At 40.3% G+C, this 27230-nt stretch overlaps 2 protein-coding genes across 15 annotated transcripts in view; both read left to right on the plus strand.

Annotated features, from left to right (window-relative positions):
- Positions 1 to 27230, plus strand: part of mcf2l2 (MCF.2 cell line derived transforming sequence-like 2) — a 156983-nt gene that overhangs the window by 89568 nt on the left and 40185 nt on the right. For all 14 annotated transcript variants that reach the window (XM_047336872.1, XM_035647906.2, XM_035647897.2 and 11 more), the window contains 5 exons: positions 10543 to 10635; positions 10995 to 11087; positions 12582 to 12704; positions 22228 to 22308; positions 22695 to 22835. In XM_047336872.1, the coding sequence (XP_047192828.1) occupies positions 10543 to 10635; positions 10995 to 11087; positions 12582 to 12704; positions 22228 to 22308; positions 22695 to 22835 (531 nt within the window). The remainder of the gene's footprint in view (positions 1 to 10542; positions 10636 to 10994; positions 11088 to 12581; positions 12705 to 22227; positions 22309 to 22694; positions 22836 to 27230) is intronic.
- Positions 192 to 2449, plus strand: LOC118318353 (zinc finger BED domain-containing protein 6-like). The gene is made up of 2 exons (XM_035647921.2): positions 192 to 1558; positions 1716 to 2449. The coding sequence occupies exons 1-2, from the start codon at positions 1072 to 1074 to the stop codon at positions 2099 to 2101; spliced, it is 873 nt and encodes a 290-aa protein (XP_035503814.2). The 5' UTR covers positions 192 to 1071; the 3' UTR covers positions 2102 to 2449.

Raw genomic sequence — 27230 nt, forward strand, 5'->3', positions numbered from 1 at the left:
CAGTGCTGCAATCTGCTACAGCAGCAACTGTAACGTAATGTTTAAAACACACACACACACGTTATACAATTCATAACACAATGTTAAGATTGATATTAATAATATGAGTAATAAAGAGTAGTTTCAATACAATTAATTTGTGGGTATAAGGGATTTTCTGACATCTGTTTAATATGCTTACCTCTTACAGATTTGAAGATGAACAAAAGCATCACAAATGAACCACAACAGCCTTCAATCTCGCAATTCCTGGACAATCGTGTCGGGCATTACAGCCTGAGTCATCCACAGCAGAAAGCTATCACCAATGCAATACTGTCCGAATTGATTATTGATTGCAACTTGCCCCTGTCTATTGTGGAAAACAAGAGTTTTCGGCACTTTCTGACAGTACTTCACAGCAAATACAGCCCAGTGTGTCTCAGAACACTGACATTGAAAACAGAGAACCTCGCTGAAGAGAGACGTTCAAAATTAAAAACTCAATTGAGCAACACTGACCATGTTTCAGTCACTATGGACATTTGGTCTGACCGAAAGATGAGGGGATTCCTCGGTGTCACTGTGCACTGGATAGAGAAAGAGGCAGAGAGGATACAGCTAAAGTCCAATCTCTTGGCCTGTGAGCGCTTCAAAGGCTCACACAGCTGAAAGAATCTGTGACCAATTTGAGGCAATATGTGATGAATACAACATTAAAGATAAACTGGACTACATTATTAGTGACAATGCTGCTAACATGCGAAAAGCATTCACTGTGTGCTTCCCCAGTGAACAAGAGGATGACGATGACGGAGATCTTCTTGATGACCCTGAGCTCTGGTGTGACTTAACCCTGGAAGATCAGCAAACAGTAGATGTTGCTATGGCAAAGAAACAGCGCTTGTACTGTTTTGCGCACACTCTTCAGCTGGTGGTGGGAGATGGTTTGAAAGAAACAAAAGTGGTATCTCCTTCTCTTTCAAAGTTATCAAAACTCAGCTCACTGCTGCACACAAGCACAACATTCAAAGATGTGTTTGATGCTGAATTTGGGGAACAGAAAGGCTTCCCTGCTGCAGTCAACACAAGATGGAACTCAACACTGAGGCAAGTGAAGGCAGTTCTCCAGTGCAATCATCTAAAGCTCTGTGCTGTTCCAGAAAATACTGGGCACAGGGAGTTGTCATTCACAGCACGGAGTGGAATCTGTTGAAGGAGTTGGTGGACATCTTGAAGCCATTTGGAGAAGCAACTGATTTGACACAGTGGGATAAGGTCATCATAATCAGTGCTGTTGTTCCATCCATCTTGTCCCTCAACCACCACCTTGAGAAGCTGAAGCCTCAAGTCTGTTCAGAAGTGGTCAGAAGTCTCCAGGCATCCCTGAACAAAAGATTTCTTGGAATCTTCATCAATGTGAAAATGGCCAGGACACAAGATGGGATCACTGCCCCCTTTTCAGATCCAGTCTACCTCAAAGCAGCTGCCTTGGATCCAGCATTTTCTCTGTTGTGGTTGGAGCCCCATGTGCTGGTCAATCGTGACGTCAAGGCAGAGGTGGCACAACGAGTTAAAGGTAAATGTTACTGAGTCTAATGTAACTTTTCCCCTCATAATCTGATCTAATTGACTGCAACAATAATTAAGTATTTCAGTCTAACACACTGCATCATCAACACAAATGGTAATAAGGACTCTTTTGTTTCTGCCATTGTTTTTACATGTTTTGCAAGAATTGATCCTGCAAGATGCTGCAGAGACTGAGCAACCTGTGCTTCTTGTTGATGAAGAAGAGCAAGAGGACCTTAGAGAAGGAAAAGGGCTGTTTGCTGCATATCATAAGAGGCAGAAGAAGGATGTTGGGACAAATCCGGCACTACAGCTAAGTCACTACCTTGACATAGCCGAAGGACAGAACGCCATTTTGTTCTGTGCATTGAACATGAAGACTCTTCCTTCACTGTTCCAGGGGGCCATTAGAGTCTTGGCAGTGCCTGCCTCCAGTGCTCCAGTGGAGCGAGTTTTCACCCATGGTGGCATCATACTACGTCCCCATCGTGCACAAGTGACTGACAGACTTTTGGCCAATTTGGTCTTTTGCAAATGCAATGCAGCATAGGGCCCTGACATATAAAAGCACAACCCTGTTCATTGTTATGTTCATGTATTTGTTATGCTTCTCACATGTACACACACACACACACATACACACACAGACAATATGAGATCATATAAGTACAGGACAGAAACTGCTGTGGAACTAGTTAAAATGCAATATGCCATGGAAATACAATGTTAGCACTTTTGTACAAATAATTACAGTTGCACTTTTTCAAATGTGTTTATTCTGTAAAGGAGTGGTTTAAAATGAACAATATTCTTGCAAAATATGAGTTAAATGTTAAAAATGAAGTGTCAGCACTATTTTTTTCCTGCAATTTCAATTGCAATTGTTTTAATAAATAAATACAGATTTTAAAAGCATACATGATTTGGGTAAATATATTATTACTCTGTGGTTAAAAGGACTCGAAAGGACTAAAAACTCAAACTGCAGGACTTGGGACTTGACTTGAGACTTGTCAGTCTTGACTTTGGACTTGACTCGGGACTTGAGGGCAAAGACTTGAGACTTACTTATGACTTGCAAAACAATGACTTGGTCCCACCTCTGAGGATAAGTGTAAGCTGCAAGGCAGAGGAACGTCCCATATCATGCAGCAACAGCAAAATTTATCTACAAAGCCATGCACATGGCGTTCCATGGAAGACAAATCTTTATATAAAATATTTTTTTTATAATAAAAAAAGGAAAAGTCAGTGAAGCCTATTTTGAGCCTACATTTTTAAGCTCAATAAAAAAATGACAACTTCCTGTTGGGTTCAGGTCATGGCACAAGGACTGTCCACTGATTCCAATGGTGTGTTTATTATGACTCTTTTACCAAATGTAAAAAAATTGTATCAGAAAGTGACATAAAAATTATATCTTGAATCATATATGCTACATGAAACATGAAGCTAAAGCCATATGGCATGCACAGAACGGGAAGAAGCTTGGCTACACGCTAATATCAACCTTTTTCACTTACATGAAACACAGTTAATATCCGTCGTTATTTGTCTCCAGTAGAAGGATTTGAATGTGAACAAAACAAATTTGTCAAAGTTTATTCACTTGTTGACCTTAAAGTTAGCAAATAGTGTAGTTTGACAGGGATTTGGAGGCTGTCCGTCAATTCAACTGGCTCTGACGGTTCCATAGACCTGTCAATCATCCAGATTGACCAATGGGGTTCTGACAGCCCTTAGAAGTTTACATTGTGCCTATGGTTGTGTGACTCATAGCGTTGATGTCACTACAAAGGTCATTTTTATCATGCTCGCCTCCATGTGGATTTTGATGGACAAACTTTGTATTTTGACTCCCTCTGCCACCCAAGCTTTCTACGACTCACTGGGGCGGCTGAGGTATTTAAATTATGCACAACTGATGAGGGGACTGGTGTATAAAAATGGGATGTGCTCTTGTTTTTTATCACAATCTGGGGATAAAATCTGGTACACCGGATCGCCAATAAACCCCTCGCCGTGCGGCACACACGCAACAATACCTCGTTTTGCATGACATATCCATGCGCACGATTTTTCACCTCTCCTGGTGGAAGCACCGACTGGAACAGCTCCTTCAAGGTCGGATCTTTTTTTGTTCATTCACCAGTTCACTCTGTGAGACAACAAATTGTTAGATAGGGACATGGCACAAAACTCTGTGGCTCCATCACCCTTGAGCAAAGCAGAGTGCAACACATGTTTATGTACTGGCACAAAAAACGTAGACATCTCCATGCCCAACACAGGTAAGAAAGTTCCCGTATCAGTCTCAGAGAAAGGCAAAACCGACGACAGGACAAAAGACTCACAAGTCCTACGGGTCATCCTTGGCAAACTGGAACCTGGAGCAGCACATGCAACCGGTTTCACCTGTGCTCCGCTGTTTCAGCCACACCCCTGGCACGGCGCACGGTTCTTTATCTGGTGACCCCTCCTATGACAGAAATGACACACATTGTCATTGTTATTTTCTCGGGAACTGAGTTTTTAAACTGTTCAAGTACCATTAAGTTACACAAATCATCAAAACCGTTAACACCAGATGGTGAACACCAGCAGTTAAAAGTGAGTCACCAAATCCCGGGCAAACTCAAGGTGAGAATTCTATCCCTTTTTCCAGGTTCTAAAACGCTGTCTGTACGCCTCAGGGACTAATTTGTACGCCTTCAGCACAACACTTTTAACTTTGGCATAAATTGCACCGTCGGCTGAGGAAAATGATGAAAAAGCCTCCTGAGCTCGTCGTCAACACACACTGCAAAAGGACCGTGCGGTCCGAGTCAACACAGCCCTTCGCGTCTGCTACACGTCAAACAGAGAAGAATCTCAAACCTCTCTCTCATTAAATTTGGGCACCAAGCGGAGACTATTCAAAATATCAAGGGCACCCTCAGCATTCCCGTGTGCTCTTACCTGTCCTAGAATTTTCACCCAACTTACCCTGTTTAATTAAACTTAGCGTCTCGCTTTCTAAGTCCAATTTAACCAATTCAGTTTGCTGCCTTAATTTTTCAAGAGCTACTGCCTTCTCTAAATCTGCTTGCTGTCCGACCCTTTCCATCTCCATTTCTAACTGCATCCGCGGACACAACATCTCTTTCTGCTGCTCAAAACTTAAAGACAGTGACTCCTGTGAGACAGCCCCAGCTGGGTTCACAGAAACAGATGCCATGCCCGAGGTTTTAAAATCTTTCATCTCCAACAGATTTTCCTTAATAATAGCCTTCACATTCTCCTTAAGCCTTTTGTCGCCCACAGAAATGTCATAGTGTTCGGCTATTTTAATTAGCTGATCCCGTGTGCACTGCTCCAATAACTCCTCTGACGGAGCACCAATGAAACCTGCTACAGCTACCATTGCGCACCTGAAAGTGAACCAGTAAGCGAAAAACAAAAGAACGTACAGTATTGACACACTTAAATTAAGCAAGTGGTCCAAAAACCCCCACCCTTAAGTTAAGTATCCCCTCTAACTGCCTAACCGAAAACTCACCTAAACTGCACCCTAGTCTTCAGAGGCTACTGATGGTGGGTATTTATGCACTGTAAACCTGTAAACTGTATTGCAAAGCGACACTGGCAACCCTGCAAAGACTACGGACGTGCTCCCAAGACGACCGCTCTACCCACTTTCACCCCACACTACAGTAAAAAAAAAAAACAGGAATCCGAAAGGGGAAACGCGCTGTGCTTACAGGGGAGACTCAACAGAGGCCAGCAAGTGCACACAAATGGTCAAAACTTACCTTCCTTTGGCCCGTTACTGCTTACCAAAAAAAAAAGAAATGAGGCAAGAGGACTACATCCATCCCATCATCAGTCCCCCAGAATCAATGGAAAAACAGCCCTACCTACGCGAGCTACTTCAAGTGCCAAAAAAAGGAATCTCTTGGCCTGACATCATCCGCCCAGGGAAACCACTTTTAACCACGTCATCTTCCCGTGCAGGTGACCAGGAAAGACGCAAACTTTACAAAACAACAATGCTGTACCTTAACACTACAAACACTGCTTCTACAACGAAAGCATCAATCTTCACTACTTACAACTTAATTCTCAGTAATAGACGAGCCCCCACTTGTTATGGCCGGCTCGCAGACCATAACAAAAATAGAAGCCAAACGCGTAGTTCAAAAAAGAGAAAACATTTTATTTTAACAATAACCAAGATAATAATACATCAATAAAATCTTGACAAAATATCTACTGAAAGAAAACTACCTAACACAGGCAAAAATCCAACTAACTAAACACAGACATCATGCCAGGAGGAGAGGGAGCCACCGACTGGCAAGATGGGACAGGTTAAATAGGAAGTGGAGAGGACTGGCCAGCTGCCCCCAATTCCCAATCAACCCCTGGTGTCATCAATCCGGCAATCCTGCAACACACAACACACAACAGACACAAAGGCCCTGGGGCCGTAACACTGGCTAACAGTGGACTTGGACGATATGTAAGTAACATGGACTCCTTGTTGCCTATATGAATATTTTGCATTTTTCTCCTCTTCTCCATTTGGTAACGTTACAGCCTTGGGTTGTCTTGCCCAAGGATACAACGGCATGTGTACTGGTAGAAACTGGGATCGAACCGCCAACCTTGGGGTTGGTGGACAAACAACTCTACATCCTGAGCCACACCAGTCCACCTGGTATGTCTATATGTTTGTTAAACTGCTTTTTAAAAGCAAATATTAACAAACTCCTTCTGAGATGTAATGACTCTCTCCATCAAAGGAATGTCTAAATTCAGATCAAAAACTTTCAGAATGTTATCTGACCCCTTAGCTGACCCCTTCAACTGGAAAACACAACAGGATCGAACGCCCAACCTACGGGTTGGTGAACAAACGACTCTACGTCCTGAGCCACAGCCGCCCTAGGTGGTACATCAGCTATACCTGTGGCTACTTTGTTTGGGAAAGAGAACCTAGGATGGGAATGAGGTTATTTTGGCATTTTGTGTTTTTTATTTTACTTAATTACAAATTTTTCTTTGTCTTGTAATTTACCTATGTTACTCTGTGCATGTGTAGAGTTCATACTCCCCCTGTAAGGACTTGCTTCTGGAGCACATACTGTCAGCCCACTCAATCTTTACCTAAAACATGGCTTCTATACTTAATAATTCTGGTAGTGGGAGGGACAACTCAGTTAGATTGATCACATGGAATTTAACATTCCATGAGATCAATCTAACAGAGTTCCGAATCGAGTGTTCTAGGATAAAAGAACTAAATTCAAACCCGCTAATACTATTTCTGATCCAAATGGCATTTGTAATTGTGACATGCACCTTATTCCAAACCCAAGTGCTCTTAGTCAACATTTACGCTCCTTACTGGGATGATGTTGATGCCATGAACAGGATCTTATCCTCTCTACCAAACTTGAACATACATCAGCTTATTTTTGGCAGGGATCTGAATTGTGTTGTAGACCCAGTTTTAGACCACTCTGAAAGCGGGTATGTGGACCCATGGAGGTATAGGAACCCACTTTTGAAAGCATTGTCTTTCTTTTCACATGTACATCACACTTTCTCCTGAATAGACTATTTTTCTATTGATAGAACCATTTTGGACTCTGTCCAATCAGTTGACTATTTGGCCATTGTGATCTCTTCCCTCTCTGGAAATTTGACACATTGCAACTTTCCGAGAAGTGTATTTGTGACAAAATCTCCTACCTTCATACTTACTAACAAATCTGATTCAATATCTCATTATCTGTTCTGGGATACTTTAAAGGTCTACTGCGTGGTGAAATTATCTCCCACATATCCCATGCAAACAGAATTTGGAAAAAACGGTTACAAGACCTTACAAATACTATTCTTCAACTTGACACTGATTATATCACAGACCCTTTTCCTGAGCTGTATAAAAAGGAGACTAGATTTACAGTCCGGATTCAATCTACTATGCACAAAGGAAGCTGACTGCTGCTCTCCCGTGGCCTGTCATATGAGTATGGGGACAAGAATAGTCAGATCCTTCACATCAGCTTAAGCGGCAAGCAGCCTCTCTGCTGACTCCTCAGATAAGGGATAGCTCTTACAATATTGTATCCAAGACATTAACAAAGTCTTTGAGTATTTTTACTCCTCTCTCTACAAATCTTCCAACAGAAGATGTATGCAAAACTTTCTTAATGGCTTGGAATTCCCATCTATTGACTCGGAGTTGGCTAATGAGTTAGACAGGCCAATAGACATTAACGAGAGGCCATCAAATCTATCCAAAGTGGCAGGATGTCAGGTCCAGATGGTTATGGGGTGGCGTTTTAATAAGAAGTTTTGTGGTAAGCTTGCTACACTTTTTGTGGAAAGGTTTAATAGGTCCTTATTGGGTCGCTGCTGCACACACTCACTCAAGCAACCATTTATTTTTTACTTAAAAAAAACAAAGACCCCTTGGACAGTGGGTCATTTCGTCCACTATCCAGAATTAATAACGAAGCCAAAATCATTGCTAAGGTGATGGCCAGGCGTCTTAAAATGATCCTTCCTCAGATTTTTTCTGAAGAAAGATAACTGGCTTCATTAAAGGTCGCCACTCTTTTGCCAATATTTGAAGACTCTTAAATATTATTCACAATTTATGCCCCTCTCTCCCCCTTAGGTAATTTTTTCTCTGGATGTGGAAAAAGTTTTTGACCGTTTAGAGTGGGAATAGTTGTTTACGGCTCTTCGGAAATTTGGGTTTGGTGACATATTTATCTCATGGGTCAGACTGCTCTATAGAGGGGGACTCGCCAGGGTTGTCCCCTGTCCCCATTGCTTTTTGCCATTGCAGTTGAACCTCTTTCAATTGCACTCAAGTCCTCTAATTATTTCTACGGTATCACCCGTTATAACAATAATACTAATGCATTTCATTTATAAAGCACTTTTCATTGCTAAAAGCAATCTCAAAGTGCTAGCAATCTCCATAACGATGTGGAGCACAGGGTATCCCTTTATGATGAAGATCTTCTGCTTTATTTGATGGACCCTGTAGCCTCCATCCCTTATATTGAGTCTATTTTAAGGGAGTTTGCCCTTTCTAAGGCTATAAGCTAAATTTTCATGAGTGAAAGTATCCCAGATAACAGCCCAGCCCTACAATTTAAACAGCCTTCAATTCCCTTCATCTGGCACACTCTGGTTTTAAATATCTCGGCATAAAGATGACCCGTACCTTAACTTCTCTTTTTGAGCTAATTTCTCTCCTTCAAATACTAACACGAAAGCCGACTTTCAGTGGTGGAGCAGCCTGCCCCTTTCACTCCCTGCCGCCACTCCTCGAAACCTGTTGTTCATCTTAGGGCCTATTAGCAATGACCACCTGTTTGCTCCCTTCACTCTGGACTCAACTTTTGCACGCTGGGCAGATTAGTAATAAACTGTTTCATAGATCTGTACGAGGGTGATACAATCTCCAGCTTTAACTCTCTATGTCTTAAATTTGGTCTGCCATGTTCAAATCTATTTTGTCATCTTCAGATCCACAATTTTGTAATCACGCAGCTTGATTAATTCCCTTGGCCCTCTCAGCAATCATTATTGGAGAAACTTTTTGATATACGACCAAATCACAAGGGGCTTATCCCTGACATTTATCAAAATACTGTGTTTGATTAAAGACAATGTTGCTAAGAAGAGATCTAGGTTGGAGGAGGAGCTGGGGGTGAAGCTGATGGAGGATTGGTGGAGGGGTGCACTGGACAGGGTAAATTCTTCTTCCACTTGCGCCCGACTGAGTTTAATACAACTTTAATACAACTGAAGGTGGTTCACAGAGTACACCTGAGCAAAGCAAGACTGGCTGAAATATACCTTGACTTCGAATCTAATTGTGATCACGCTGGTAGTTCACAAGCGGATCTCTCTTAAATATTTTGGTCCTGTCAAAGGCTTGGATCTTTTTGGTCTTCAATATTCAATGTACTTTCACCAATCCTGAACACTCGAGTGTGGCCTTGTCCTTTGCTGGCCATTTTTGGAGTGCCAGCTGAGCCTCGGCCCTATTAATTCGAGCTACACTGACATGGTTGCCTTTGCGACACTGTTATCAAGACGGAGAATACTCCTAGCTTGTAAATCGTCTATACCTCCCCCTGTCTCCACCTGGCTGAAAGACATGAACTCGTTTCTAAACCTAGAGAAAATCAAGTTTGCACTCAGAGCGGTTAGTGAGGGATTTCCAAAGAAGCGGCAGCCTTTTATTTCCTACTTTTACAGTCTATCTGTTCTCCTTCCTGACTAAGTTTGAGTGGCCAATTGATAAAGTCCAATAATCCTGTGTCTGTGTTAATTCTACAACAACCGTGAAATATATCCTGAGCCTGACCTTGATCATTGCTTAATTCTTGCTCTTATTGTTGTACTTTGTAATTTATTTTCACATTTATTTATTTATTTTGCACCTGTTTATTTTTATTCATCCGCCATTTTGTCAACAACTCTCCATGTTCTGATTATTGTTGTTCTTGCCATACTTTTTTTTTTTTGTATTTGTGTACTCATGGGGTGAGTTGGTTGGCATTTGGGAGGAGGGTGGATGGGTGGGAAGAAAAAAGGAAAAAAGTGATTTGTGCTGACTTTAAACTTGTTAACCGATTTTGTTGCACCAATAAAAACTATATTTTTAAAAAAAGGAGTCAAAGTGCTGTGCTTTGTCTGTCTTGCCATTCACCGGAGTTAGAACAGGTTTCCTCAAACACATATTTCCTGAAAAACAAATTAGTTATTTTCAGTTAAACAGGGTTTTTACATACTGTTAATGTCTAATGCTAGTGGACTCCTTTAATCGAAGGTACAGAATGACGAGATGGGCTCTACCAGTCAGTCATGTGCAGAAGAGACAAACTTTACTTTCAAGCAGCAGGTGAAATTGTCCAGAAACTGAGGACAGATGATTGAAAGGCCTTTCTTCACTGAGACGTGTCTTTTTGTTGTCAGAAAGAAGAGCTTCAGGTGTATCAAAAGTACTGTCAGAACAAACCCCGCTCTGAAGTCCTCTGGAGAAAATGTGGAGACAGCCTCTTCTTTCAGGTAACAAACACACACACACACACACACACACACACACACACACACACACACTTACACACAATCAGGAGACAACATCAACTTCTAACTGCATTTATCTCTTCTCTTAGTGAGTAGTTGGTAAGATCAGCACTGATCCTACTTTCTATGACAGAATGAAAGACTTCAGTTTTTGTTAAATACTATACCAGGAACCTGATGCTAGAATTGCACTCACTAGACAGCAACATAAAGCTGTCCCATTTTGTGACCTTAACTAATAGGACAGGTGTGTTTTGCCTACTGCAGCTTTAACAGTAAGTGATGTCTGTTGTGTCTGTCGTCCCGGCCTGATGAAGAGTGTTTGGTGTTTCTCACAACAGGAATGCCAGAAGAAACTGGACCACAAACTCTCTCTGGATGCCTACCTGCTCAAGCCTGTCCAGAGGATCACCAAATACCAACTGATGCTCAAGGTAACCACCACTCCACACATACACACACACACACACACGCACACACACACACACACACACACACACACACAATATAATGTATACAAAAAATGAACGTAGTGAAGCCTGTATTCTCTGGAATCACCAGCAGAGGGTGACTCAACTGGTCATATAAAGAAGTCAGTTTTCTAAGTCTAAAAGAAAATGACTCTATTTCTCAATTGATTTATAATGCCAGTAAATAAATTTCCTGAGTAGTTTATGCTTCAATCTCTAGTTTCATGTCTTCTTCATTACAGCATTTAGAGTAAAATAGACAATAAATCCCAGTATGCCTGGAGCATGGATACAATGTGATATTCTACATCGTGTAAAAAAACTAAATAACATGGCACTGGTCAAAATGCGAAACTCAAGGCTTCAAAACGGGAGTTCACAAATAAACAGGTGACGTCACAGTGGGTTGCCACCTGACACACACATTAAAATTTCTGTTGGTTGGATTGCTTGTTTATTTACTGTAGCTACAAAAAAAATATCCAAATTAATTTGCCTGATATGTCATCAATAACAGGGCATTGCTTTTTACAATTATCTGGCTAATTGGGTCAGCCTGCTCCACTTAATCCCCAACAGGAGCCACCTAAAGCTCCTTTTGAGGTGGCGTAAAGTAGGTTCAATGTCCAGTTCAACTGACATTTAAATTCACAAATATTCACACAGCCTCTGTTTAGGTTACAAACTGCTTCTCCATACACCAACTCAACAGAGTAGACTCTAAGCTCTAAATGTGTTGCTAAGGGCTTTTCTGAAAAATAAATCCCAGTTTGCCACCAGTTCCTTTTGAACAGGCAAATTGCCAATATACACAGTCCCAAAACTCGTCCAGCCGACCACTGGTGACCAGTCACGCTGCACTTAGACAACCAACCTTGATCACAAGCTGCCACCGACATTCAGGGATGTAGCTATAGACCTCCGCTGTGTCAGAAATCAGCCCCTAACCACCATAGAGTGTAGTATATAGTGCGTTCGGGGTTTCCGAATGCTTATTGAAATTTCATATACCTAGATAGTGCACTGATTGTATCCCACAATGCAACGTGAAAAGTAATGGACAACCTATGGTCACTAACTGAGCAATATATACCATCTTGCATTGCGCTCGCAGCGCCGATAACATCAACGATGGCGGAGGGACAAGATGAGCGAGTGCAGCATCAGTCTGGAGTCACAATGAGGCATTTCACCGTAGAACCGAGAATAATAAGTCCTTACAGCTACAGTGAATAATATTAAGAAGAACGTATTGACAGAAATTGAATATGTTGTCCATAATTGTGTGTTCATATATGTATAATCACCTGCAACAAAGAATCAATGTTTTTTTCTCCCATGGGTCAGGGCTTTTTGCAAAATAAAAAAAATATTCTTTGATCCTTCCAAGTTTCATGTTTTTTTCTTTGTCGACTATTTTCAAACATTCTAACCCCCTTCCTCCTTCCGGTCTCCCAGGAGATGTTAAAGTGCAGTAAGAGTGAGGGCATGGCTGAGTTGGAGGAGGCTTTAGCGACCATGCTGGACATCATCAAGTCTGTGAACGACTCCATGCACCAGATAGCCATAACTGGCTTTGAGGTCAGTATTCAGAATTCATTCATCATCATCATCATGTACACAATAAAAATAAATATAGAATTCAACTTGAGAATTAAGGTAACATGTGGCAAAGTCATGTAGACGTTTATAAACTTCAGAGTGTGTTTTTTAGGGAGAGTTTTCTTCTGCTTCTTATTAAAAAGTCTTGTTTGGTTGATCACAATGTGAGAATATTTTAGTTTTCGCATTAAGTATTCAGTCCATGAATCAAAGGGATATTTCGGACTGAGGCAAAAATACTGCTCAGGTGGAAACCAATCAGAACCGCAGAGAAAACAGAGGGGGGAGAGAAAAGCAGGAAGGATGAAATGAAAAACAAACGAGCCCTTGCAGGTAACAGGGAGAAGATTCATGTAAAGGGACATAACATTGACTCACCGGTAAAAAATTAAAAAGTGTCAATGGTGGGTGGGTCCATGGAGGAACTCTTTGTTATTTTGCAATATTGGACAATGTGACGTTTGGTCAGACAGCAGCCGAGTGTTTCCATACAAATCAAATAATATCAATGGTCAAATTTGATGATCAATTTTAAGTTATAGGAAATTTATGGAGAACTAAACAGACGGCTTTAAAACATATTTTTAAACAAATTAAGTTTTTGTGTATCACCACTCAATTACTACATGTGGGCTCTGGATGTGGAATAATGAAAAAAAATGTGTTTTTTTTGTGGTTTTGGCTGTCTGTGAGTGAGAGGTAGGTTTTTTGTTGCACCAGTATGGGATTTTAATGATTGTATGAAAGGTTTTGAGAAAACACTTCATCTTTTGGAGCGTACATGTACTGTTTGTCAAATGGAAACAGTCTTGGTGTGTCATGTACTGTAAAAAGTGCACAACTGTTTCTAACTACACATGAATGGATCCAGAGCGAGGAAAGGAGCCCTAGTTTGTCCACACAACTTAAACTCAGCTCGAGATAATTTATTAACCAACCACTCCTAGGTGACCTGCCGTTCTTCAGAAGGTCAGCGAGTTGAAACCATGTTGGTTTAATACGTCATAGGAAGGTGAGGGGAGGTTGAGGAAGTTGTTGGGATTTTTAAATGTCTTTTTTTAACATTTCTTGGATGTCATCTCCCTGGCAATTCCTGCACATTTTCGAACCGTTATAAAACATCTGTTGTAGGATGTGACAATGTCATGGTTAAGGTTTGGTTTGGTATAGGTAAAAAAAAAAAAGACTGTGGTCATGGCTGAACTGTCAATTTTTTAAATTGAGGATTTAGTATAAAACTTTTGTTGAACATCATTAATTGAAATATGAGGCAATGACACCATTGCCTTATATTTCAATTCTGCTTAGTGTCATCTAGTTTCAGCCCTTTATCTGTTTGCATATCTGCTCATTCCGAAAAGGACTTGTTGTAGGGAGGTGGCAGAGTAAAGTAGGTTTAATGTCCAGTTCAACTGACATTTAAATTCACACATATTCACACAGCCTCTGTTTAGGTTACAAACTGCTTTTCCATACACCCACTGAACAGAGTAGACTCTAATCTCTAAATGTGTTGCTAAGGGCTTTTCTGAATAAAAATCCCTATGATAATAGAAAAGGTTTGCACCAGTTAATTTTGAACAGGCGAATTGCCAATGTAGACAGTCCCAAAACTCGTCCTGCCGACCACTGGTGACCAGTCACGCTGCACTTAAACAACCAACCTAGATCACGAGCTGCCACGGAAATTCAGGGATCAAGCACTAGACTTCCGCTGTGTCCAAAATCACTCCCTAACCAGTATATAGTGTACTATATAGTGCGTTCGCTATTTTGTAGGGGTGTCCGAATGCTTAGTGAAATTTCATATACCTAGATAGTGCACTGAATGTATTCCACAATGCATTGTGAAGAGTATTGGACAACCAATGGTCACTAACTGAGCAATATATACCATCATGCATTGCGCTCGCAGCGCCGATAACGGCGGAGGGACAAGATGAGCGAGGGCAGCATGACTCAGCAAAACTGGCATACAAATGTAAGTACACTTCTGTTTAGCTTTTAAGGCTGTGTCCAAAATCACCCTCAGATATGTTTAAGTTTGATTAAATAATAAAGATCCCTGCTAGCGCGTCAGCTTGCCTTGTGCAGTAATTAGCATGTTAAGTCAAAGCTCAAAGAGCTACAACATTTGAATCATTTGTAGCAACATACATTGGCGATTCACATAATTATTTTAATCTCCTCAGGGACAGATGAAAATGAGATGGAAGTTAATTCGCCTGAGGAGAGAGAAGGACCACCTCTTCAACGGGAAGTGGTTTGCCTCAGCAGCCGGATTAGAGTGAGTTATGTCAAATCTTTAATGCAGGGGTCGCCAACACGTCGCTCGCAAGCTACCGGTAGCTCACAAGCAGGTTTTCAGTAGCTCGCCAATAGGTTGACTGACAAGGATGACTGAAAAAAGGATGTCTTTTTTTATCAAATGTGCATGCACAGCGAGCAAGCGAGACCAGTGTGAGAGAGGATACGTTGTGGGATCCACGGGGACTGTGGATCCCACAACGTGCAGTACTCAGTCCTCAGAGTTCCGAAGCCCCGCTGCTGCACAAATAGCTCCTCAGAGTTCACTGAAGCTTGACTCAGACAGAACTCTGAACCAGAGAACAACACCCCTTTGTCGAGATGGTCGTGATTGACATCGTCTCTCGTTGATGAGTCTGCCAGAGCGCTGATCAGTTGTTTATGTATTGTAACACACATCCAAATTCAGCACTGTGCTTTCTTGGACCCTAAACATCATTCCAAGTGTGAGACTGATAACATGAACGGTTCTCAAGATGTGACTGCCAGACAGATTTCTTGAATTATTAGTAAGATTAGTAATAAGATGTCTCCAGCAGTGGAGAGTAGCCTCTCTACTGCCCTTATATATATATATATATATATACTAAAAATTCCTGGGGGAATCAAGTTACATATTTCCGTTAATTTTACAGTTAATTGTTCTGTGCTGTTATTGTTTTTATGCAAAGAATGATACTTTCCCACTTTTTTGTAATGGTGTCTGGGTCAGTGTCCATACAACACATAGGTCGTAAGGATTTTAATGGTGGTGATCATCATTCTTATCCATACAACTTATGTGTTTATGAATAAAGTCATTACTACAGCACACAATTGTGAACATCAAGTTCATCATAGATCTAGCCTCCTAAATTGCTGTCAAACACCTGATTGACAAAATTTTGCATGCCCCCAGACAGGTTCTTTGGATATTGCAATTTCCCACATGCATAAACAGTAGCTTAATTCAGCTGATGTGGGCTATGTATACAAATGTAAGCGATGTGATGCAAGTAGCTCTGACATTTTTTCAAAGTAGCTCTCAGATTAAGAAGGGTTGGAGACCCCTGCCTTAATGTGTAGACTAAAGTAAAATAACACTACTTGTCAATATATTACACGATTGTGATTGATTCAGTTGTTTTACAATATACTTGTTATTACATTACTCAGAGCTGTGCTAAAATAGATCCCCTGATTCAGTGCCAGTGGAACCAGAGAGTTCAGAGTTAGGGTGTGTGTCAGGGTCAGAGGAGCCAGGACCAGCTGAAAGATAGCGATGTGACCCCATACTGCTAGAGAAGGAAGAGAGGAGGGCAGAAGAGGGGGCCAGGCGGGAAGAGGCTTAGGTTGATGGGATTGTTGGAATTTTTTTTTGAGAAAATGTTGATTAAATTCGATCAATTGTGTTCAGTTGTACTGTTTGTTTAAAATAAATAAAATTGTTGCGAAATTGATGAGCACTGACTGATGATATTGAAAGAGAAAATTCAAACTAACAAAATAATGAACTGTCTTTAATTTAGAAAAAAATATTTTGGAGGTGTAAAGTTACAAATCAAATACTATAGAAAATATTATTAGAACTACTATTGTAACTATGAGCAATAACAATTCAAACTATTTACATGAAATGAAACTGGCATTTCTGGCAAAATGGCAACCATCAATGCTGCTGCAAGACGCTCAAAGCCAGTGTAGATTCTCTGAAGCTCATCTGGTGGTGGAAAGCAAATGACTCTGGTCTTGAGCATGAGGATTTATTTTGCGACCCTGTGGATGATTCATTCACCGTGGAATGTTGGATGCCAAACGCTTGTGAGATCACATGGTAAGAGGTTGCACTTGCCAGCCAAAACAAGAACACCAGAACCTCTAGGCCATGACCATAGTCATGGTCGAACGGAGAGTGGAGAAGGTGGATAAGCTGAGAAACTGTGGATCTGGAGAGGCAGAAGTCAGATCGTAGGTCACTTTGGACATCAAATTACAGGGCCAAGACAGATTTAAAATATAAATGTGCAGGCCTATCATCTTATTCCTTTCACTTACAATTTGACGATGTTTTGCTAGTTTAGCAGCAGCCGCATGTCTCAGTCTTCTTTCTCTTTTGACTGTTCCGCCTTTTTGTTGTCAAAAACATTTCAATAATGGTGAAAATATATACAGATAGATTGATATTCGCAAGCTTTTTTTCGAGACAGATTAGAGAAGTTTCGTGAGTATTTAGATGATGTAGTTTGTTGTTTGTTTTGTTTGTACTGACAGGAATATATATTGGGTTGTGGGTTGTGTGAAATGCTGCGGTAACGTATTGTGTCAGTTCTGGTTGATGGTGCTGGTGTAACTTGTGTTTATCCACTGCTAATCTTCGTCTCTTTTAATACTGCTGAGATAATTATCTGCTCCACTCACCCTTGTTTAGTCTAATCACTCCCAGCTCTCTCTCTCTCTTTTAGCTCTGTTAGCTCACAGCAGTTTTCAAGATCTTATCTCTTATCTTATCTTACCTCTTCTGTTCTCTCTTGGTCCCTGTGCTTGATATTGTTACTTCTTTAGCGATAATGTTACTTGTAAGAAGTGAGGTTTATTTGCCACGATGGAAGCAAGGCTCAGTCCTTTGGAAGCAAGGCTCTGCACCATGGGACGTATATCGTTAGCTGATATACGTCAGCTAACGATATACGTTAGCTGACGTATATCAGCTAACAACTGTTAGCCAGTCCCCTCAGGTCCCCCAATTGCTCATGATTGCTCCCGGCAATAGAATTGCTCTCTATTGCCGGGAGGACAGCCGCCCTGTCCTCCCGGCAATAAGAAGCACAATAAGAAGCATAGTCCTTAGCAGAAGCCTACGGTTCACTACCAGTTCATGACTCCAACAAATTATCCCTGCTCAACGACACACCCACTGAGAAAAAAAACTCTGGTCAATGACAACTCCATTCTGAGGAATGTGAAGTTAGTGAAACCCGCGACCATAGAAAAATGTTTTCCTGGGGCCAGAGCAGGCGACATTGAGGCTGTGTCCCAAATTCAAGGCCCACCTCCTTAGGAGGGTACATTTGTAGACCAGTTGCGTCACAGAGTTTTGACTCGGTCGTACCAATGCATGGGGTCCTTCAAACGCGGCAGACAAATGTGTCCTTCCAGCCCCGCGCAACAAAGGATCCAACAGGTTGATCTCCCCGGCCCAGGCTATCCCCAGGATTCATTACACGTCAATTTCGAAGGGAGGTAATGGCGGCCAATGATAATGTGAACAGAGAATATGCTTTTAAATGTAAAAATCAGGCTTCAATATTATCAAATTTCATGTATGTAACGGTACGCATTTTTTAAAAGCCCAGGGGCCTTAAAACTTGATTATTCCTGTTAAAATATTTACTTGTTAAGTTGTGTGACAGTCCTTGGAGCAGCTGTATTTTACTGCTGCTCCACTGCTCCTGCATCCGACGTGTGGAATAAAAGCGCTAAAAACCTTCTCTTTTTACTTTAAGAGGTTCAAATGGAACGTATGACAGGTTGTGAATACTGCTCGGTTTCAGACAGTTTAATATTCCCAGTACATTACAAATGTGACGTACTTTGAATAAGTTGATTACTGGTAAACCAGACCTTGGATGTTTTGCTGCTTTTGTTGGTGGTGTGAAGGAAATGTTACGTGGCAGTCTACAGGTTAACCCAGGTGCAGACAGAAACAGTTAGGCAACAGGTTATATACACTGAGCAGGTGTATTTAAATTAACCTTAGATGGGCAGAACTGGGTCGGTCGAGAAGATCCAGGGGAGAGTTGGAAGTGTGCAGAGTCCAGGGAGAAAGGGTCCAGAATACAGAGCAGGTGATGCTGGCAGAGGAGAAAAAAAACAGGATTACTTAGGTAATTTCCAATCAGACTTATTGCTCAACCCTCAATCTAAACATAGCTATTACTCATTTGAAAGCATAACTCTATATTAAAAAAATTAAAAAACACGTTCTTCTTGTCGGTGTATATTGACCACTCAGAATTTTTTATCTGAATTCTCAAAAAAAATTCTTAGTTAGTGCTTAGAACAGATAAATTCATTATAATGGACGATTTCAACATTCATGTAGATGTTGCCAACGACGTCTTAGTTCTGCCTTTTATTCACTTATAGACTCAATTAGTTTTATTCAACATGTAAACAAACCCACTCATTGTTTTAATCACACCCTCAATTTTGTTCTGACGTTGAAAAATCTAATAATTTTTCCTCAAAACCCTCATTTGAATGATAAATGATTAACTACACTGCATTCCGAAAAAAAGGTCTATTGCAGCATGTGTCTATCAGAAAACTCTATGGTGAAAGGATAGTTACTCCCACACAAATTGACCATATTGTTGATAATATAGCAGCCTCATTGAGTACCACACTCAACACTGTCCCCCCTCTGTAAAAGAAGATAGTTAAACAGAGGAGGATAGCTCCATGAATCAATGCACAAATTCCTGCTTTAAAACAGACATCACAAAGGATAGAAATGAAGTGGCTTTCCACTAATCTAGATGATTCTCACCTTGACTGGAAAAATTGGTTGATTACATATTAGAAAGCCCTCCGAAATGCCAGAACCACAAATTATTATTCACTAATAGAGGAAAATAAAAACAACCACAGATTCCTCTTCAGCACTGTAGCCAGGCTGACAGAGAGCAAAAGCTCTACTGAACAGTCTATTCCTTTTACTCTTAGTAGTAATGATTTCGTGAGCGTCTTTACTAATATGATTATTACTATCAGAGAAAAAATCATCAGCTTCTTCTCACTAATAGCACAGATATACTGTCCAACACAGTAGCCTCAGAACCAACAGTATTGCCTAATTTATATCGAGACTGCTTTTACCCATAGATCTGGCTGAGCTGACTTCACTGGTCACTTCATCCAAGCCATCAACCTGTCTTTTAGATCCTATTCCACTAAGGCTGTTTAAGGATGTATTACCTCTAATAAACAGTTCCATATGAGATCAGATCAATTTATCTTTATTTACAGGCTACAAGGTGGCAGTAGTTAAACCTCTGCTTAAAAATCCAACAGATAGCTTAGCTAACTATAGACCCATATCAATCTCTAAAACTCATCTCTAAAATCAACTTGAAGACTTTCAGACAAGATTTAGAAAACATAATTGCACAAACAGCACTGTTGAAGGTTACCAATGATTTCCTCATGGCCTCAGACAGTGGACATGTTTCTATTCTTGCCCTATTAGATCTTAGTGCTGCATTTGACACCATTGATCACAAGATTCTATTACAGAGACTAGAACACATTATTGGGATTAAAGGAACAGCACTAGCAATTATTGTAAACCATACTTATCAGATAGATTTCAGGTTGTTAATGTTAACGACAACTCTTCCAATCATACAAAAGTTAGTCATGGAGTTCCACAAGGTTCTGTGCTGGGACTGCACTTTTCACTTTATATATATATATATTTAGGGGAAATTATCAGAAAGCACCACCTACATTTCCAATGTTATGCAGATGACACCCAGGTTTATTTATATATAAAGCCAGATGAAACTAATCAGGTTGATAAACTTCAAGATTTTCTTAAAGATATAAAGGCCTGGATGACCTATTATCTTGTTCCTTCTTAATTCAGACAATAATGAGGTCATTGTACTCGGCCCTAAACACATCAGAGAAACACTATCTGATCATTTAGTTAACTCGGAACTTTGGCCTCCAGCTCTACTGTGAGGAACCTTGGAGTTATTTTTGACCAGGACATGGACTGGTCCTTTGACTCAAACATACGACAAGTCTCTAGGACAGTCTTTTTTCACCTGCGCAATATTAAGAAAATTACAAACATCTTATCTCAAAAGGATTCTGCAAAACGAGTCCATGCATTTGTTACTTCTAGACTGGACTTCTTTAATTCATTACTGTTAGTGTCCCAATAAATCTGTAAATTTAAGCGTCCAGTTAATCAAAAATGCTGCAGCGGTTCTGACAGGAACTAGAAATAGGGACCATATTTCTACAGTGTTAGCATTTCTGCATTGGCCTCCTATAAAAGTCAGAATAGAATTCTAAATCCTGCTCCTCACCTAGAAATTCCATAATAATCAGCTTCCATCCTACCTTACAGAGCTCATAGTTACATATTATGCCAATAGATCACTTCACTCTTAAAACTCAGGATTACTTGTGGTTCCCAGAGTCTGTAAGAGTAGAAGTGGAGGCAGAGCCTTCAGCCACCAGGCTCTTCTTCTCTGGAACCAGCTCCCAGTTTGTGTCAGGGAGGCAGACATCCTATCTACATTTAAGGTTAGACTTAAAACTTTCCTCTTTAATTAGCTTATTGTTAGAGCTGCTCAGGTGTTTACTGAACCATCTTTGAGTAATGCTGCTATAAGCCTAGACTTCTTGGGGAACTCCCCTAGTGAGTATCACTTTCCCTCTGCCTCCCTCTCTCTTTTGCTCAATCTCTCTCTCTCTGCCCCCATGTATTAACATTACATGCCACTAACTGTGTTTTCTCCCTTAGTGCTAGAATTTCTGACTCCAGAGCTGCAAGATCCAAATCTGATACTATAATTTTTATTATTATCATTATTATTATTATTATTATTAGTGTTTGCATCTATTAGTGTCAGTATTATTATTGTAACCATAAGAATTAGTCTGATAGAGCTTAAAGCAATGGTTTTACAACTGTTCCTGTTCTCCTCTCTCCCCAATTTTTCTTCCTCACCCCAACTGGTCAGGGCAGATGGCAGCCTACAGCTGAGTCCGGTTCTGCTTGAGATTTCTTCCTGTTAGAAGGAAGTTTTTTCTCCAACACAGTTGCCAAGTGCTTGCTCATTGTGGGAACTGTTGGGTTTCTCTATAATATTGTGAGGTCTCAACCTCACTATGTAAAGCGCCTTGAGATAATGCATGTTATGATTTGGCGCTTTACAAATAAAATTGAATTTAGTTAAATTATGTGGATAAAATTCTTCATTCTAAAAGTTGAAGCCTTTTACTGTCATATAAAAATATCTGCAAAATATTGTGCCTATGTTTTCTCTTGAATAATGTTATTCCGCTTAACCTTTCTTGATCTGCTACGGCAAAGGAACTGAAGTAAACATGGATGGGCTGCCTCTCTTCCCCTCCTCTGGTTAAAAAACTGCTACGACTATATTGAGAAGTCTGACTGGCTGTGTGTTGATGTTCACAGGGAAACTTGAGTGAACTGGGGAAGCTGCTGATGCAGGGATCCTTTAATGTCTGGACTGACCACAAGAGAGGCCACAGCAAGGTGCCTTTAGGTTTAACATCATTATCAGCACAACCATTAGAATAAAAACTGTTTTTGCTAATTTTTGTTCCTAATGATTTGCACATATTACTGCTTTGCGCTCTAAAATTATTATTTGTGGGACTCAGGAAATACAAGAACATATTTTTTTAACTGGTAAAACTTTGTCACATAGAATGAGGATCCAGAGGTATGAGACAACTCAGTAGATGGTTTATGAGGAATATGGTATTAGTGGAGACATACAGTTACTAGCAAGACCAGAATACTGTAAAATATGATTTCAGTTATAATACCAAGTAACCATTTTTTGATACTAATATTTGAACTGTTGAATGATATCTAAATAAACATACCGACAAAATGACTGACTGAATTGATTTCAGGTGAAGGACCTGGCCAGGTTTAAGCCCATGCAGAGGCACCTCTTCCTGTATGACAAGATGCTGCTGTTTTGCAAGAAGAGAGAAGAGACCACAGATGGACATGAAAAGACCCCATCCTACAGCTTCAAACACTCACTCAAGGTCAGATACAGATCAAATCTCGCCAGCAAAACTCTCTCCCTTTGTTAAACAGGGTAGAATTGTCCTTAATGATAAAAAAGAGTTGATGCTTGAACAGGATGTTTATTAGACTTAGAAATAAAGTGATAGTCAAAAAGCAGTATTATTTGAAAATCTAAAAGTTAGGGAGTTTGAAACAGCCCCAAAATGCAGATGCAGAGCAGGTAGAAGTTAGGGGAATTTAATAAATCTAAAACAAAACCCAAATCCAACACAGGGAATCCAAATGGGGAAAACACAAGGAGCAAAGAACACATGGAAACAAACAGAACCAAACAAAAATCATGACAGGAACACAAAACAGAACAGGAGATTTAACAGGGTTGCAACACAGCCCTGACAGAACAGGGTTCCATCCGGAGGCACAAATAGAACAGATGAACTGACACAGGGGACTGCAAGCACAGAGACTATATACAAAAGGAAGGCAGGGATGATTGAACACAGGTGAAACACATTAGGAACAGGGGCAGACAATCACAACGGTAGGAAACACAAAAATTAAAGAAAACAAAAGCAAGATAAATGGGGAAAAAAGAAGTGAAGAGACACTAGGAATGTGACTTCAGAGTAAAACAGGAAATACCTAATTTAAAAAATAACTGACATTAAGGGGAAAACAAGAGACAGGGGAACGGGAAGGGAATATCACAATAAAAGAGGAACCAACAACACACAAGGGCAAAAGAAAGTAACTTTACAGAGGACACACAAGGAACGGTAATCAAAGAATAAATAAACAATAGTCCACAAAGAAAAAAACAATAAATCTTTTAAAAGTTCTTAAAGGGATAGTTCAGTGATTTTGAAGTGGGATTGTATGAGTTACTTATGCATAGTAAATATGTTACCTTATGGGGATGATGATCAGCGATGTCATTTAACTGAGTTTGGAGGGGGAAAACGTCTTATATATATTTTAAACATGTCCTAAAAAATAAAAAAAATCTGTACAGTTGTTTTGAACTGTTGAATGATATCGAAAGATATAACATTTTTCGTTGGTCCCCTCTGCAACAGTGGGACTCATGCTACTTCCATTTCCCCTCCAAACTCCGTTAAATGTCTTAGCTGATCACCATCTCCATAACGTAACATATTAACTATGCATAAGTAGCTCATACAACCCCACTTCAAAATCACTGAACTATTCCTTTAAAGTCCAAAGAGTTCAAAGGGGCAGAATCATGACAGCTAATTCAAAATTATAAGTCTATGAGGAATATTTTTTACTTAATTTGAAAGGAAACTATACTCAGTGTCATAGTGTTATAGTATAGAGGTCATCAATTTCGATTCATTCAGTAAAAACTCTATCCTCCAACTCGGAAATAAAATGTCCAGTCGAACCTATTATTACAACTGCACCTTTATTATTACTTACTGTAAAGAGGTGTCTTACTCAGAAGTTGAAAGGATTATCAACTCTTTGAAAATCTCCAGGGCTGAAGAATAGACACCATGTTTCTCCCAAATGCATTTGAAAATGAGATCAAATTCTTGGGAATTGTAGTTGATTTACAGCTTTCTTTTATAAAATAAGTGAAACAAGACCAGGTCAAAACTGGGAACCGCAATACAATAATTAGCATATTCATGACATCATATTTGCATTCTGTCTTGTCTCAGCCAGTTTCAGCCCTATATCTGTTTACTTAGCTATATCTGTTTACTTAGCTCCTCCTTTGCTCACATTTAAAGTATTTAATATTAATTTATGTTTTTTTTCTGTTTCTGTTGTCAGAGAATGGAAGCATGAAATAGTGACTGAAATGTGGTCCATTAAGTCCACATCTTAACCAGCTGTCACTTCTGAGACATTTCTAAGCTGCTGTGTTGCATTGATAAAAAAAAGGATACATTTCGGTTTATAGTGATCAGTCTGAGAGAAGGTTAGAAACAGAATAATACAGAATATCTTAATTATTTTGTCTGTCTTGCATCAGTTCAAAGCCCCCCCCACTTTTACCGTCTCTAATTCAGTGCATCTGTCTCTTCACTGGGTGATACTTTCAGAGCGCCGTCAATCAAATCCATTCTGCTTGTGGAATGCTGTAATAAATTAAACTCCGTACCGTGTTTCGCTTCTCACTTGCCTTCCATGCTTCTGCTTTCTGACAACCCTCAAATCTATTCCGCTTGATTTGCTCATTGAGTCCATATAAATTAAACTCCATACCATGTTTTCCCCACTGACGCCGGCTGCACCGAGGCACAACGGCTGCTCTCCCACTGAGGCAGCTGTGTGCCCATATACTGTCACTATAAAAGCTTGGCATGTTGATGAATGTTCAGAATTTGTCCGCCTGTTGCTTTTTAAGGCGTCATGTAAATATTAGATGCTGTTGTGTTAATTTTTGGGAAAACTTGCCAGGTATGTGGTAATTGCTTTGGAGTATGAAAAAAAATTCTTATGTAAAGAGGTTGAGTCGAACTCACGACCTCTGGCATGAGAGATGGCTGCGCTATCAAAAGAGCTAACGTCCTGGTCTGAGTTTATGTGACGGGGAGTGATGTTTAAACACACTGCACAGCATTCGACTGGCTAGCCTCTGAGTCAAGTGTTCTTAGGGGGCAGAGGGGAGGGGAGGTAGGGAGGGAAGGGTGTAGAGCTTCCTGACAGCCTCATGAATGAAGCTGTTTGCCATGGCATTGACTCTTGTCAAGAAATTCTCAGGGAGGACTCATCCACATGTTTTTTGCTCCCGACGCCCATGGTTCAAAGGGAGTTTTATTGGAAATTTTTCCAATAAGTTTCAGGAATGTGAGTCAGAGTTGGAAACAGCTGAGGAGTAAGAAATGGAGGCGCAAGCTAACACAGAGTTAAAGTAGTTTCAGTCAAACAGGAGAGGAATACAAACTGGAACTTGAGTTTGGCCATAGTGTTTGTACCACGCTGGAGAACAGACTGTCCTGGTGAAGACTGGAGTGTGGGGCTGGAGTAGATACATTTAATGCATGGAGCTGATTAGTGGCTGGGTCACCGTTGTACAGTTGAATTGGCAGCAGGAGGGACGGGATCACCTGGCCCACACACAGACACATACAGACAGAGAGAGAACAAGGAACACAAAGGAGGGGGGGAAACTGCCCAAATACTAGGAATGAAGATGCACAGTTGAGCTGACACATGACAGCAGAGCAGTAAGAGCTGTTTCTTTAATAGCACATAAACAAATGTTTTTTGGTACCAGTGGTTTGCTGACATTTCTTCATGTAAACCCTTGGGTTTGTAATGAGTCAGGTTCTCATGTTAAAAGGTCTACAGAAAGCAAGACATTAAGAAAGTCAATTCAAAAAGTATTTTTTTGTTCAGCAAAATAGCTCAGGACATAATTCTTGTATATCTGTCTGCAGGGTGGCATTAATATGGGCTGAGCATCACATACAGACTGAAATACACTCCCGGTGAAGCATGTACAGTGTGTTGATGAAATGATGCAGTACTGAACTCCTGGATGACTGGAAAAGCTGTTGAATTAGTAGTATAGCATAATTAGTTTCTCCTTTAAGTGAATCCAGCTACACATGATCCAGTTTCTATGTGAAGGGGTGTTCAGGTCATTCATGTTAGTCATTGGCAACACATTCCAGCTCCAACCCTGTTGACTATGAGAGCCAGAGCAGATCAATGAAATGCAGCATCTTGTGCTTGAGAGCAGAGGTGGTTAGAGGTCAGACTTAGATATTGCACAAAAGCATTGCACTGTCAATGCTATGCTATTCTGTCACGTTTTTACACTAAATTGTTTGTTAAAACTTTATTTTACAAGTTTAAATGTCTTTCAGCAAGCAACAAAAACTACATGATACACTGTTAAATCTAATTTATTTATTTAGCGCTTTTCTAGTCTTATTGACCACCCAAAGCATTTGACAGTGCAAGTAACATTCACCCATTCACACACATTCACAGTCCATTTGTCAACTAAATATTATTTTTTACATATTCATAACAAGAATGGCACTCAGTAGAGCACATTCCTCTGCCAAGGTCCAACAGTCCCCCTACATTCAAACAAGCAGTCCCCTAAATATGCCAGATGATTTTCTTCAGGATCCATGCATTATTCCCTGGGAAATGTCAAAATTTTAATAAATGCAATGTTAAAGAAAGTGGAAACAAATTCCTGAATCAGCCCTGTTATCAAGATCCATGATAAAATGAAAAGGGGTTCTTTCTTTACCCATGTCCGATCTACTAAATTTCTTGGAAATCCATTCAGTAGTGTTTGAATAATAATCCTACTGACAAGCAAACCAACCAACAAACAAATGGACAAGGGTGAAAATGTAACCTTATTGGCTCCTTGCTCCTAATTAATAATTTGTATTATTCTATGTGGACTTTACTTT

Source organism: Scophthalmus maximus, chromosome 13 (genome assembly GCF_022379125.1).
Source record: "Scophthalmus maximus strain ysfricsl-2021 chromosome 13, ASM2237912v1, whole genome shotgun sequence".
NCBI lineage: Eukaryota > Metazoa > Chordata > Actinopteri > Pleuronectiformes > Scophthalmidae > Scophthalmus > Scophthalmus maximus.

Bases quoted from the DNA above. Each gene is read 5' to 3' on its own strand.
- LOC118318353 (XM_035647921.2), top strand. From the start codon at position 1,072: ATGGAACTCAACACTGAGGCAAGTGAAGGCAGTTCTCCAGTGCAATCA. The intron at 1,559-1,715 runs GTAAATGTTACT...ATGTTTTGCAAG, and splicing joins GGTGGCACAACGAGTTAAAG to AATTGATCCTGCAAGATGCT.